Below are 15,580 nucleotides of genomic sequence, written 5' to 3'. Positions count from 1 at the left end.
TCCTGACAGCTTAGGAAAGCTCTCTTTGAAACTTTGGTACGTGTGGACCTAAGATTGACTGTATCTGAAAGGTTGCTAATTTCTCACTGTCCTTGCTTCCCAGGACGCCAGGAAAGCATGTGCAGATGCAACTCTCTCTCAGGTAAGAGCCCACTGAGTCATGCAGAGCCATCTGCCTGTGAGGAGGCTAGCACGGCACCCACACCTGGAGCCTCGGGAGGGCTCTGCTTGGATTCTCTCCTGCGCAATGAGGATGCCAAGCCACTGCTTTTATTAAGAAGTCATTCTGATGGTAGGCATAGGAAATAGAGGGGCTTTTTGAGATAAAAATGAGATATCTCAAGCCTTAAATAATTATCTACCTGTTACAGAGGGTAATAGTTGTAAAATATTGTTATTGTCTTAAGATATTTTGAAGCTCCTCTCCTTAACAGAATCTGCCTCAGAACTTCGATTTCTAATATCCAATTTGATAATACTTGAAGAAGTTAAACATAGAATTATTGTATGACTCAGCAGTTCTGCCATTAAATATATGCCCAACAGGATCGAACACTGCTTTTCAAACAAACATGTACATAGATGTTCATAGCAGCACCACTCACAATAGCCAAAATGTAGAAACAACCAAAATGTGCATAAATGAATGAGTGGAGAAACAAACTGTGGTGTCTCTGTGCCCTGGAGTATTATCAGCCATTAAATGGACCTCAGTACAGTCAGAGGCTACAACATGGATAAGCCCCATAAATATTATGATACGTGAGAAAAGCCAAACAGAAATGGCTATATATTGTGTGGTTCTATTTATATGAAATATCTAGAATAGTAAAATTCATTGAGACACAGTGGACTAGTGGCCAGCAGGGGTGTTAGGGGAGAGAGGGGGAGGAAGTGAAGAACAGGGAGTGAATGCCAAATCAATGTCTGGTCTCCTTTTGGAAGATGTTTTGGAACTAGATGGTGGCAGTGGTTGCACAACACTGGGAGTGTACTAAATGCCACTGAACTGTATACTTTAAAATGGTTAATTTGATGTTATGTGAATTTTACCTTATTAAAAAAATGAAGTCCATCCCAGCACTTTGGGAAGCCGAGGCAGGTGGATCACTTGAGGTCAGGAGTTCGAGACCAGCCTGACCAACATGGTGAAACCCCGTCTCTACTAAAATACAAAAATCAGCCAGGCGTGGTGGTGCACACCTGTAATCCCAGCTACTCAGGAGGCTGAGGCAGGAGAATTGCTTGGACCTGGGAGGCAGAGGTTGCAGTGAGCAGAGATTGCACCACTGCACTCCAGCCTGGGAGACAGAGCAAGACTGCATCTCAAAAAATAAAAAAGTAAAAAATAAAAATAAAGTCCAAAATGTGAAAGAAAAACTATATTCATACTTCTACTGAAGATGATTAAGTTTTTTACATTGTCTAAATGCTTTAGGGGATGCACTTCGAGGTTAAATTGCAAGTGAAAGAAAAAAAAAATTAGGCTACATAGAATTACCTGAATTTTAATTCTGAGAAGCACTTTGGACTGTCCGTTTTTAAAAACCCACTGTTGTGATCCACTTACTCCGTTTGCCAACCTAAAACTCATTAACATCAGTGTCTATATGTAGGATGGGCTCAGCAGGTGTGTGTACAGCTAGTGCTCCAAGTGATGGTCGTGCAGAAGCAGGTGTCATGCAGGCCCACACATAGCCTGACATAGGAACCAGCTATTAAATTGTGATGTGGGACATCTGTGTGCTGTCATAAGAAGAGTTTCGAGATCTCAAAGAACTCAGAAACCTAGGAGGAGATGGTCCTGGATGGACAGGGAGAGGAGGAAGGAGGCAGGAAGGGAACAGCAAGTGCTTCAAGGCTGGCCATGTTCGTGTGCGTGCATTGGAGGGCGGGGCACACAGGTTCCTGATGACCAGTAAGAGGTACGGAAGGGGTTCAGTGCAGAATGCCACAGTGGAAGCCACTGGAGAACTGTGGGAAGGGCTGGGAAGAGGTAGGCACAGTGGGCGAGCCAACAGCCTTGACAAGGATGGGAGATCAGGAGAGTCGTTTAATCACAGATGTTAATTTACAGAAATGTGTTTATTTTCAAGATCACAAACAACATCGACCCAGTGGGAAGAATCCAAATGCGCACGAGGAGGACACTGCGGGGGCACCTGGCCAAGATCTACGCCATGCACTGGGGCACAGACTCCAGGTAGGCGTGGGCATGAGCAGGACACTGCTTGATACGTTCAGGGGCTGCTCTGTTTTCTTAGGGGAAAATTACCTGAACCCGTTTGCTGTGTCGTGCAGTGAAAAAATTAGGAAGTTGAATCAGAACTCTGGGCACGCAAGGTGCAGCATTCACAGGTGCATATTCCCTGTCCAGTTTTCCACTCCTGGGCTGAAAGGACACTGCCATTTCTTCACTGTCTGAATCACATTAATACAAGTTCTGATTTTTCTTTCTCCCTTCTCCTGTCTCTCAGTTTCTAGACCTCTGTCCTCCCAGTTCTACTGCATCCTACTTATGTGAACTTGGGGAAGTTACCTCTCTGTGCCTGTTTCTCAGGGCTGATTGGCCCTCGCCCTCTTGTGATTTCGGTGCCCTGGCTCAGGAAATCACAGAACCTTCTCCGAGGATCCTGAGGGATTAAGTGTATTGAGCCTTAGAACAGCATCGTGCTGTGTGTGCTTTGCTGCAGCAGACACATGGGAACGTGCTGTGAGCTCCTCTCACCATTCTCTCATCTGGCCTGTCTGCCCTGTCTTCCTTTGGTTTACCATCCCAAGAGATAATTCCCTTCATGGGTTCCTATTTTTTCTTTTCTTTTCTTTTTTTTTCTTTTTTTTAAGACGGAGTCTCGCTGTGTCGCCTCGGCTGGAGTGCAGTGGCGCAATCTCGGCTCACTGCAAGCTCCGCCTCCTGGGTTCACGCCATTCTCCTGCCTCACCCTCCCGAGTGGCTGGGACTACAGGTGCCCACCACCATGCCCGGCTAATTTTTTTGTATTTTTAGTAGAGATGGGGTTTCACCGTCTTAGCCAGGATGGTCTGGCTCTCCTGACCTTGTGATCCACCCACCTCGGCCTCCCAAAGTGCTGGGGTTACAGGTGTGAGCCACTGTGCCCATTTTTTTTTTTTTTTTTTTTTGAGACAGGGTCTCACTCTGTCAGTCATGCTGGAGTGCAGTGGTGTGATCATATCTCACTGCAGCCTCGACCTCCTAGGCTCCAGCAACCCTTCCTACTCAGCCTCCAAAGTGGTGTAGGCCACAGGCATGTGCCACCATGCCTGGCTAATATTTTTTGGTTTTTTATAGAGACATGGTCTCCCTTTGTTGCTGACACTGGTCTCAAACTCCTGGCCCCTAGATCCTTCCACCTCAGCCTCCCAAAGTGCTGAGATTATAGTGTGAGCCACCACCACTTCTAGCTTATTTCTTGTGCTTTAAATTATACCCCTTGCTTCCCCACCAGGCATCTCACCTCCGTGACCCCACACTCTGATTTAGAGGCTATTACAAAGTCTTATTTGCTGCCTGTTCTATCCAAATAATTTAATAAAGTACCGTTTGATTTGTGTAACTGTGACATGCTCGTTCAAGCACCTGACATAATTTTTAACATGCCCTTCTTTGAGTAGTATTTCTTTGTATTCTGTTGTTAGCGTGGAATTTTCTGCTTGGCTTTTTCTTTGTTCGTGAAATTGTCCGCTTTAGAGCACAAACAGCTAGAGAACAAAAGATTCTATCTTTAGTTTGTTCTATATAGTATCCCATACAATTCCATATGCAAATGAGAGCTCGCATGATGGTTCCAGTGACGGTAGGAGTCAGAATAAAAGTGGGAAGGGGGAGGGTGGGGAAGTGGGGAGATGATGTTCTGTTCTGAGGGTACAGAGTTTTAGTTAGGAATACATTTTAGAAATGTGCTACACAGCACGGAGACTAGTTCATAATAACGTGTGTTTCAAAATTGTTAGTAGACTGTGTTCCTACCACAGAGCAAATGGGAAGTGATGGGTGTGTTGATGAGCTTGATTGATTTATTTCACAATGTGGATATATATCAAAATATCACATTGCACTCCATAAATATACATATAATTACTTGTTAAAAATTGCTTTAATATTCAAAATAAATAAGTAACCAGGCACATTGGCTCATGCTTCTCATCCCAGCACTTTGGGAGACCAAGGCAGGCGAATGGCTTGAGCCCAGGAGTTCAAGATCAGCCTAGGTCACGTGTCGAGACCCCTTCTTTACAAAAAGTACAAAAATAAGTTAGTTGTTGTGGTGCGCACCTGGAGTCCCAGCTACTCAGGAGGCTGAGGTGGGAGGATCACTTGAACCCAGGAGTGAGGGAAGCAGAGCTTGCAGTGAGTCGAGATCACCCCACTGTGTTTCAGCCTGCACGACAGAGTGAGACCCTGTCTCTAAATAAATAAGTAAATAAGTAAGAATATACTTTGTGAATTCAAAGTTACTCCTTTAAAAAAATTAAAAAGAATTTTTAAAAAAGTGTTCTGGCCGGATGCAGTGGCGCATGCCTGTAATCCCAGCACTTTGGGTGGCCAAGGTGGGCGGATCACTTGAGGTCAGGAGTTCGAGACCAGCCTCCTGGCCAACATGGCAAAACCCCATCTCTACTAAAAATTTTAAAATTAGCTGGTCATGGTAGCTGTAGTCCCAGCTACTTGGAAGGCTGAGGCACGCAGAGGTTACGGTGAGCCGAAATTGCACCACTGGGTGACAGAGTGACATTCTGACTCAAAAAAAAAACAAAAAAAGAAAAAGAAAATGTTGGCTGGGCGCGGTGGCTCACGCTTGTAATCCCAGCACTTTGGGAGGCCGAGGCGGGCGGATCACGAGGTCAGGAGATCGAGACCACGGTGAAACCCCGTCTCTACTAAAAATACAAAAAAAATTAGCCGGGCGTGGTGGCGGGCGCCTGTAGTCCCAGCTACTCGGAGAGGCTGAGGCAGGAGAATGGCGTGAACCCAGGAGGCGGAGCTTGCAGTGAGCCGAGATTGTGCCACTGCACTCCAGCCTGGGCGACAGAGCGAGACTCCGTCTCAAAAAAAAAAAAAAAAAAAAAAAAACAAAAAAGAAAATGTTGTTACTAGTCTATCTATGTTAGAATTTATTGTCAAAAGTAGATGGAAAACAAAACAGTATGTTACCTCTGGGGCCTTTCCTCCATGTGTCATAACACTGATGTGCAGATTAGGCAGGTTAGTGGAGTAGACAGTGCTGTTGCTGGGCAGTGTTCAGGTACTCAGAGCACTGCACTGCCAAGTGATGTGTCCTTCACCAGCTGGGCTCTGGACTGGGTAGTCTGGAAGGGATGAGAGTGACCTGCAGGCAGATGTGTTCAGGGATCGAAGAGATGGGTGTGTGAACTGAGCAGTGGAGGTGGGCCTGGGGGCTCAGGGTGGGGGGGGTGGGCGCCAGATCCTTACATGGGAGGCTTTATGTTCCGTCTGTCTCAAACACACTTTGTGCCTTGAAAGCCCCAGGATCAGAAGGAAGAAAAGCAAAGGCTGACAAAGCAGGACCAAGTTCAGAGTCATGGCCACCCTGTGAGCAAGGTCTTCAGTGAGGCCTGTGGGAGGCTGGGGTGCCACATTGGTCCATGTTCTTGGACAGGGTGCTAGGTGCATGGCATTTGTTGTATAATTGCACAGTCATGAGAAAACCAAAATGATATTATGGAGAACCTCTGCTTTCCAGAGCCTTCTAGAGATTGCTTGTTCTAAATAGCTGTTTTTTTCTGGATAGGCCAGTGTTTGCCTCTTCAAGGTCCAAAAGAGGTTTTTTGGGGGGAGGGTGTGTGTGTGTGTGTGTGTGTATACATACATATCTATATCCTTGTTCCACAAGCCTTTTTTTTTTTTCTTTAAGTTCTAGGGTACATGTGCACAATGTGCAGGTTTGTTACATAGGAATACATATGCCATGTTGGTTTGCTGCACCTGTTAACTCGTCATTTACATTAGGTATTTCTCCTAATGCTGTCCCTCCCCCTGCCCCCCACAGCATGACAGAGTGGGGAGGGTATATATTTTCTTTAATCTTCATATTTCCTGCCTTTATAAACAAATGTTCTATTGCTTAAGATTTTTTTCATGACTTAAAGCTATAATTTATGAATACCAGTTCTTTTTTTTTTTTTTTTTTTTTTTTGAGACAGAGTCTTGCTCTGTCACCCAGGCTGGAGTACAGTGGTGCGATCTTGGCTCACTGCAAGCTCTGCCTCCCAGGTTCACACTATTCTCCTGCCTCAGCCTCCCAAGTAGCTGGGACTACAGGCACCCGCCACCACGCCCGGCTAATTTTTTTTTTCTTTTTTTTTTGAGACGGAGTCTTGCTCTTCCGCCCAGGCCGGACTACAGTGGTGCTATCTCGGCTCACTGCAAGCTCCGCCTCCCGGGTTCATGCCATTCTCCTACCTCAGCCTCCTGAGTAGCTGGGATTACAGGCGCCCGCCACTGCACCCGGCTAATTTTTTGTATTTTTAGTAGAGACGGGGTTTCATCGTGTTAGCCGAGATGTTCTCGATCTCCTGACCTGGTGATCCACCCGCCTCAGCCTCCCAAAGTGCTGGGATTACAGGCGTGAGCCACTGTTTCTGGCCTATGAATACCATGTCTTTCACCATGTTTGTTTGATTTATGGACACTCTGAAACAGTAGAAATGACTACTAATTTGTCTTTCTTTCTTTTTTTTTTTTTTGAGACGGAGTCTCGCTGTTGCCCAGGCTAGAGGGCAGTGGTGCTATCTCAGCTCACTGCAAGCTCTGTCTTCTGGGTTAACGCCATTCTCCTGCGTCAGCCTCCCGAGTAGCTGGGACTACAGGCACCCACCACCACACCCAGCTAATTTTTTTTGTTGCCTTTTTAGTAGAGACAGGATTTCACCGTGTTAGCCAGGATGGTCTCGATCTCATGACCTCGTGATCCGCCCGCCTCGGCCTCCCAAAGTGCTGGGATTACAGGCGTGAGCCACCGTGCCTGGCCTAGTTTGTGTTTCAAAACTACATGAGGCTAGACGCGGTGGCTCACACCTGTAACCCCAGCACTTTGGGAGGCCAAGTCAGGTGGATCGCTTGAGTTCAGGAGTTCGAGACCAGCCTGGCCCACATGGTGAAACCCCGTCTCTACTAAAAATACAAAAATTAGCCAGGTGTGGTGGCGAGCGCCTGTAGTTTCAGCTACTCAAGAGGCTGAGGTGGGAGAATCGCTTGAACCTAGGAGGTGGAGGTTGCAGTGAGCCAAGATCACACCACTGCACTCCAGCCTGGGCAACAGAGTGAGACTCTATCTCAAAAAACGAAAAAAAAAAAAATATATATATATATATATACACACACACACACACACACATGCACGTTGCAGTCCCGCCTGGGTGACGGATCAAGACTCTGCCTCAAAAAACAAAACAAAACACAAATAAAGCTACATGAGAGGCCAGGCACCATGGTTCACGCCTATAATCCCAGCACTTTGGGAGGCTGAGGCAGGTGGATCACCTGAGGTCAGGAGTTTGAGACCAGCCTGCCTAGTATGGTGAAACCCTGTCTCTGCCAAACATAACAAAAGTTAACTAGGCTTGGTGGTGGGTGCCTGTGATCCCAGCTACTCAGGAGGCTGAGGCAGGATAATCGCTTGAACCCAGGAGGCAGAGGTTGCAGTGAGCCGAGATTGCACCACTGCACTCCAACCTGGGTGACACAGTGAGACTCTGTCTCAAAAAAACAAACAAAAAAGAAAACTACATGCGAGGCCCACAATGATTACTTGTTATGTATGTATGTATTAATGTATCAGATGTACATTTGTAATATGTTTATCAATATATTTGTACTAAAAGGCGACTTTTTTTTTTTTTTTTTTTTTTTTTGAGGCTGAGTCTCTCTGTCGTCCAGGCTAGAATGCAGTGGTGCAATCCTAGCTTACTGAATTCAGCCTTGAACTGCTGTGCTCAAGCAATCCTCCTGCCTCAGCCTCCTGAGTAGCTGGTACCACAGGTGCACATCACTGTGCCCAGCTAATTTTTAAAAAATATTTTTTGTGGGCCAGGCACGGTGGCTCAAGCCTGTAATCCCAGCACTTTGGGAGGCCGAGGTGGGCGGATCATGAGGTCAGGAGATCGAGACCATCCTGGCTAACACGGTGAAACCTCATCTCTACTAAAAATACAAAAAAAAAAAATTAGCCAGGCGCGGTGACAGGTGCCTATAGTCCCAGCTATTCGGGAGGCTGAGGCAGGAGAATGGCATGAACCCAGGAGGCGGAGCTGGCAGTGAGCCGAGATCCTCCAGCCTGGGCGACAGAGCGAGACTCCGTCTCAAAAAATATATATTTTGTGGAGACAGCATCTCCCTTTGTTGCCCATGTTGGTTTCAAACTCCTGGACTTAACCAATCCTCTTATCTCAGCCTCCCAAAGTGCTGGGGTTACAGGCATGAGCCACCACCCTCCCTCCTTTGAGTAAAATGAAGGGCATTAGGTGTTTTGATTTTTGGCAGCTACTTTCAGGGTCCTGGAACCCTTTAGCTTGCTTCCTGGCCCTTGCCTCTATGTTCTAGGTGAGTGGCACCTCAGATAATTGATTTTTGAGTAGGTTAAGGCACTACCAGGCAATGTGAACCCAACTCTCCAACAGCTCCCTGACCCGGGACTAGGAGGCATGTCTTCTCTCACCTTCTGGAGGATCAGTGGACAGCTTACGTGTCCCTAATCCCTCTGGAAGTCAGCAGTTATTAAGCTCTCTGACCGGGAGACCTCTGTAAAGGTGATCCTCCTAATCTAGGAGGATGAGCTGCTTTAGATAAACTCTGATACTCGACAGAAAGTCTCAGCCAGGGCTGGGCAGAAATAGAGATAGAGAGCGAACTTTATACCATTACGTTGAAATAATTTTAAATGTTTAATATGTTGATGACAACCTGGATTGAGAAGTTTGCTTTAAGAATTGCATCTGAAGGCTGGGTGCGGTGGCTTAACGCCTGTAATCCCGGTGAGGTAGGCAGATTGAGCTCAGGAGTTCAAGACCAGCATGGCAAAACCCTGTCTCTACTAAAAATACAAAAAAGTAGCCAGGCATGGTGGTGCACACCTGTAATTCCAGCTACCGGGAAGGCTGACGCACGAGTATTGCTTGAACCTGGGAGGCAGAGGTTGGAGCGAGCTCCAGCCTGGGTGACAGAGTGAGACTCTGTCTCAAAAAAAAAAAAAAAAAAAGAATTGCATCTGAAAAATAATAGGATGGGAGCCTGCACTTAGTTTTTAGTTCTGTGATAAATTTTGTAATAAAGTGCAGGTGAAAAGGTTTTTATTTGTTGTTAAACTCATTGACACCTTTGTAAAGAAAGTTAGTACTAAGTGTATCAAAACATCTAGTTTGATATTAAAAGTGTCAGAGTTATCAACAAAACTTGAGAGAGCGTTACTCCAGCTTTAGGTCAGCTTTAAGAAGCCACACATGTTCACAGCCGAAATAGTTAAAACCTGCGTTTTGAGGCACTGTGGCTTATGCCTGTAATCCCAACACTTTGGGGGGCCAAGGCGGGCGGATCACTTGAGGCCAGGAGTTGGAGACCAGCCTGGCTAACATGGGGAAACTCCATGTCTTCTAAAAATACAAAAAGAATTAGCTGGGTGTGGTGGTGAGCGCCTGTAGTCCCAGCTACTCGGGAGACTGAAGCAGGAGAATGGCATGAACCCCGGAGGTGGAGCTTGCAGTGAGCTGAGATGGCGCCACTGCACTCCAGCCTGGGCCACGGAGCGAGATTCCGTCTCAAAAAGAAAAAAAGAAAAAATTCATGATAGTTACTGGTCTCTGCTCCCGGACCATGCGCATTGATGCTGTTGTTTACCAAGCAGGTGAGGAGGGAACGCCTCCTTTGGTTTCTAGGAGACCTTGATTCCAATTTTAGCTCAGTCTGGGAAATTTCATGGGGTATATTTTGGGTGAGAAATGTTTCCTGAATTTGGAACGTCTAAAAGTGGTTTGTTCTTTCGTTTGTTTTTTTTTTTTTTCCAGTCAGGGTCTCGCTCTGTTGCCCAGGCTAGAGTGCAGTGGCACAATCTCGGCTCACTGCAACCTCCGCCTCCTGGGTTCAAGCAGTTCTCCCACCTCAGCCTCCTGAGTAGCTAGGATTACAGGCATGCACTACCATACCCAGCTATTTTTTTGTGTTTTTGTAATGGAGACGGGATTTTACCATGCCGGCCATGCTAGTCTCAAACTCCTGTGATCCACCTACCTTGGCCTCCCAAAGTGTTGGGATTAAAGAGATGAGCCTCTAATTTGATTTGTAATGAAACCAAACAGAAGCACTTATGAAATGATGTCACCCTGTCTCAGCTGACAAAGGGAATGGGTGCCAGGGGTGATGTGGCCTGCATTCGGTTGGGGCCAGGCACTCTCCACTCTCAACTGTGGTCTGTGACAGTGTTTTTGTTCATGCTTTTAAAGTTGGTCTGACATTTAGAGCCTTCCGTTCCTTCCTTCCTTCCTTCCTTTCTTTTTTCTTTTCTCTTTTTTTCTTTTCTTTTCTTTTCTGTCTTTCTTTTCTTTCTTTTCAACAGAGTCTCGCTCTGTTGCCCAGGCTGGTGTCCAGTGGCTTGATTTTGGCTCACTGTAACCTCTGCCTCCAAGGTTCAAGCGATTCTTCTGCCTCAGCCTCCCGAGTAGCTGGGATTACAGACACGCACTACCATGCCCGGCTAATTTTTGTATTTTTAGTAGAGACAGGGTTTCGCCATGTTGGCCAGGCTGGTCTTGAACTCCTGACCTCATGTGATCTGCCTGCCTCGGCCTCCCAAAGTGCTGGGATTACAGACGTGAGCTACTGTGCCCGACCAGAGATTTTTTTTCTTATAAATAAGTGGCTTTGTCTGAAGCACATGTAACATGGGAGCACATAAGTCACCAGAGTCTGGGTTTTAGTCTGTTGCCCTTGTACACTTTCTGTGTTGTGCGGTACTGATAGGTTTGCTTTTGTCTGTCCCTCCAGGCTTCTCGTCAGTGCCTCGCAGGATGGTAAACTTATCATCTGGGACAGCTACACCACCAACAAGGTAGGGACTGGAAAATTCCCTTCCTTGGAAAACCAACCCAGGAAACAGGGTTTTAAGCTCTGGATTCATTTTTGTTAAATCGCATAATACAGGATAGGGAAGGCAGTAGCAGCAAGCTCTGTTTGTTAGTAGTGAAGTTGTGCAGGTGAGATAGAAGCTGAGTCACGTGCCGGCACCTGTGAGGGTCTCTTCCTCTGGACCAGGCACAGTTGTGCTGTTGTCCATCATCTCCTTACCAAGCTGGTGGGAGCTAAGGACCTTCTGTGTCTCTAGGAGATCTCAATTCCAGTTTTAGCAGAGTCTGGGAAGTTTCATGTTTTATTTATAGAGTGCAGAAGTATCGCTTTTCATTCAATTACTAGTTTTTAGAAGAGATCATCTGAAAGACATACTTTAAAGTGTAATTTATGTTATTTTCAAGACTTAATCCAAATTGTATTGTTTTGAATAAAAAGTATTGTCATTGGTCCAAACATATACGTAAAAGATGTAATTCAGTTTATTTTACTAGAGAATACTAAATGTGTATAAATGATTGCATTAATTATAGCAGATCTAAAACACTGGGAGAGATGTGGCAAGGTAGATTATAGGAATGTCCATTTTGGTTATTCCGTAAAAATCTTTTGTTTTCGGCTGGGTGCAGTGGCTCACACCTGTAATTCCAGCACTTTGGGAGGCTGAAGCAGGTGGATCACCTGAGATCAGGAGTTTGAGACCAGCCTAGCCAACATGGTGAAATCTCGTCTCTACTAAAAATACAAAAAATCAGCCAGGAGTGGTGGCAGGCGCCTGTAATCCGAGCTACTCAGGAGGCTGAAGCAGGAGAATTGCTTGAACCCAGGAGGCAGAGGTTGCAGTGAGCCTAGATCACGCCACTGCACTCAAACCTGGGCAACAAGAGCGAAACTCCATCTTGAAAAAAAAATTTTTGTTTTCAAATAAGTTCATGGCCATTTGACAGAATAATGCAGTGTTTTCCTTCCAATATGTGTGGGTTTTTTTGTTTTGTTTTTTGTTTTTTTGTTTTTTTGAGATGGAGCATTGCTCTTACCGCCCTGGCTGGAGTGCAGTGGTGTGATCTCTGCTCACTGCAGCCTCCACCCTCCTGGTTCAAGCGACTCTCCTGCTTCAGCCTCCTTGAGTAGCTGGGATTACAGGCGCCCACCACCACACCCAGCTAATTTTTGTATTTTAGCACGGATGGGGTTTCACCAATTTGAGGCCAGGCTGGTCTCAAATTCCTGACCTCAGGTGATCCACCCGCCTTAGCCTCCCAAAGTGCTAGGATTACAGGCATGTGCCATCACGCCCGGCTAATTTTGGTATATTTAGTAGAGACATGGGGTTTCACCATGTTGGCTAGGCTGGTCTTGAACTCCTGACCTCAGGTGATCCACCCAACTTAGCCTCCCAAAGTGCTGGGATTACAGGCGTGAGTGACCGCACCCGGCCTAATAATGTGGTTTTGATGAGTGGGCAGCACTACTGTTAAGACCCCACCTAATCATAAGTTGTGACTTCAGTAAAACTGGATTGTGTGGATTGAATTTGAATCCCATGTGCAGCACTGGACTTCTCATTAAGTATGCTTCACCTGAGTGGCCACATGTGGGAATCGCTCTCTAGATAATTTTGGCTCTTATTTTGTTCTGATACCTCCTTTGCAATGAAAGTTGGAGATGAGAAAATCCTAGTGTCAGTGTTTTTGAACATAAAGGTGTTTGCATCATCTGTCTTTCTGTCATTAGGTCCACGCCATCCCTCTGCGCTCCTCCTGGGTCATGACCTGTGCATATGCCCCTTCTGGGAACTATGTGGCCTGTGGTGGCCTGGATAACATTTGCTCCATTTACAATCTGAAAACTCGTGAGGGGAACGTGCGCGTGAGTCGTGAGCTGGCAGGACACACAGGTACCCATCCTTGTTCATAACCTTCAAGTGACACAAGTTGTTTACCTGGGGTACATTATATGCTTTGGATACTCACTTTTTATCAATCATTTTTTAATTAATTAATTATTTTTTTTTGAGGTGGAGTCTCCCTCTGTCGCCCAGGCTGGAGTGCAGTGGCGTGATCTCGGCTCACTGCAACCTCCGCCTGCTGGGTTCACGCCATTCTCCTGCCTCATCCTCCTGAGTAGCTGGGACTACAGGCGCCCGCCACCACACCCGGCTAATTTCTTTCTTGTATTTTTAGTAGAGACGGGGTTTCACCGTGTTAGCCAGGATGGTCTCGATCTCCTAACCTCTTGATCCACCCACCTCAGCCTCCCAAAGTGCTGGGATTACAGGCATGAGCCACCATGCCCAGCCTTTTTTTTTTTTTTTTTTTTTTTTTTTTAAGATAGAGTCTCATTGTGTCACCCAGGCTGGAGTGCAGCAGCACATTCTTGGCTCACTGCAACCTCTGACTCCTGGGTTCAAGCGATTCTCCTGCCTCAGCCTCCCAAGTAGCTGGGACCACAGGTGTCCGCCACCATGCCCAGCTAATTTTTCTATTTTTAATAGAGGCGGGGTTTTGTTGTATTGGCCAGGGTGGTCTTGAACTCCTGACCTCGTTATCCGCCTGCCTTAGCCTCCCAAAGTGCTGGGATTATAGGCGTGAGCCGCCGCGCCCAGCCTTATGAATCATTAAATGAGACTGGTTCAAATAAAAGTCACAGTAATGGCCAGAAGTTTTCTGAAAATGAAACTAAAACCAAGCCTGATATGCCTTTACCAGTAAGAAACCTGTGGATTTGCGCTGGACATGGTGGCTCATGCCTGTAACTGCAACACTCTGGGAGGCCAAGGTAGGAGGATAGCTTGGAGCCAGGGGTTCGAGACCAGCTGGGGCAACAAAGCTAGACCCCTTCTCTACAAAAAATGAAAAACAGCCATGTACAGTGGCGCACACCTATGGTCCCAGCTCCTCGGGAGGATGGCTCAAGCCTGGGTGGTTGAGGCTGCAGGGAGCTATGATTGCACCACTGCACTCCAGGCTGGGTGAAAGCGAGACCCTGTCTCTGCAAATGAGGCAGAATAGAGCCTTGTGGCCTTAAGTGCTAGGTAGTCTTATTACCTCACCAAGATTTTGTTTACTTGCGACACTAATTCATCATGAAAGGCATACATTTGCTGAAAGAGGATGTCCTATTCTAATATTTTACCTCTCTGGCTGTATTATCTGTTCTCAGACATTTTATGCCCCAGTACTTTTTGATCACTCCGCCCACTTCACATGCAGCCAAAGAAATCAGTTCATGGAGTCACTAGTACTATAGTTGACACCCATTAAGCAGTCTGTTAAATAAGTTAATTTTGGCCAGATTACAAGTATAACCTTGTCCTTTGAAAGATAATGCCGCTGCTGTTGTTGATTTCTGTTCTCTGTTCTTTCCTGCCTTCTGCTTACTTTGGAGTTGCCTTCTTCTTAATTTTCCAGCTGCCTAAAGTAGATCTGTAGGCCACTGGTTTGCTTCCTTTTCAAATATAATCACTTAAAGTTTTAAATTTCCCTTTAAATTTCCCTCTAAGCATGGCTTTAGCTGCATCACACACATTTTTTTTTTTTTTTTTTTTTTTAAGTTGGAGTCCCGCTCTGTCACCCAGGCTGTAGTACAGTGGTGCAATCTCAGCTCACTGAAACCTCAACCCCCTGGGTTCAAGCGATTCTCCTGCCTCAGCCTCCCGAGTAGATTACAGGCGTGCCACCACCACGCCTGGCCAATTTTTGTATTTTTAGTAGAGATGGGGTTTTGCCGTGTTGGTCAGGCTGGTCTTGAACTCCTGACCGCAAGTGATCTGCCTGCCTCGGCCTCCCAAAGTGCTGAGATTACAGGCTTGAGCCACCACTCCCAGCCTATGTTGTCTTTTAATTATCATTCAATGTGAAATTTTTAATATCCTTGTGAGTGCTTATTTGACTTATGGGTTATTTAGATGTATAATTTTATATATCTGAAGTTTTCTTAGTTATTGTTGATTTCTAATTAGTTACCGTTGTGCTTAAAAACACACTCGGCATCATTTCAGTCCTTTGACATTTGAGGCTTGTTTTTAATGCAGCTGATGGTCTGTCATGGTGGCCGCGCTGTGTGCACTTGGGAATGATGTGTGTTTTTGTTGTATCTGGGCCTGATTTTCTACATACATGTTAATTAGAGCAAGATTTTTGGCATGTTCAAATCTTCTATATCTTTCTATGAAATGCTCATGCAGGGCTGTTAAAATGATGATGGATTTTCTAATCTTCCTGTTAATTCTGTCAATATGTGCTTCAGATATCTTGAGCTCTTTCAATAGATGCCTTTACGTTTGTTGTCTCTTTGTGATTAATTGACCCTGTGACCCTGCTCTCATGATGAACTGTTCCTTCTCACTCATAATGCTCTTTGTTGGGAACCGCTGCTTTTTCTGATACTAATATAGTCAGCCCTGCCTTCATGGGGGTCCTTTGAGCTTAACTGTGTCTTTGAAAATAGTCCGTTATAGACCTCACATCATTGTTGGGTCTTGGA

At 45.8% G+C, this 15,580-nt stretch overlaps 1 protein-coding gene across 4 annotated transcripts in view; it reads left to right on the top strand.

Annotated features, from left to right (window-relative positions):
• The window catches only part of GNB1 (G protein subunit beta 1), a 106,948-nt gene that overhangs the window by 74,408 nt on the left and 16,960 nt on the right, over positions 1-15,580 (top strand). For all 4 annotated transcript variants that reach the window (XM_032758649.2, XM_032758651.2, XM_032758643.2 and 1 more), the window contains 4 exons: positions 104-142; positions 2,097-2,203; positions 11,015-11,078; positions 12,830-12,992. In XM_032758649.2, the coding sequence (XP_032614540.1) occupies positions 104-142; positions 2,097-2,203; positions 11,015-11,078; positions 12,830-12,992 (373 nt within the window). The remainder of the gene's footprint in view (positions 1-103; positions 143-2,096; positions 2,204-11,014; positions 11,079-12,829; positions 12,993-15,580) is intronic.

Source organism: Hylobates moloch, unplaced genomic scaffold (assembly GCF_009828535.3).
Source record: "Hylobates moloch isolate HMO894 unplaced genomic scaffold, HMol_V3 SCAFFOLD_9, whole genome shotgun sequence".
NCBI classification, from domain to species: Eukaryota; Metazoa; Chordata; class Mammalia; order Primates; family Hylobatidae; genus Hylobates; species Hylobates moloch.
This window is presented reverse-complemented; position numbering and strand designations above follow the sequence as displayed.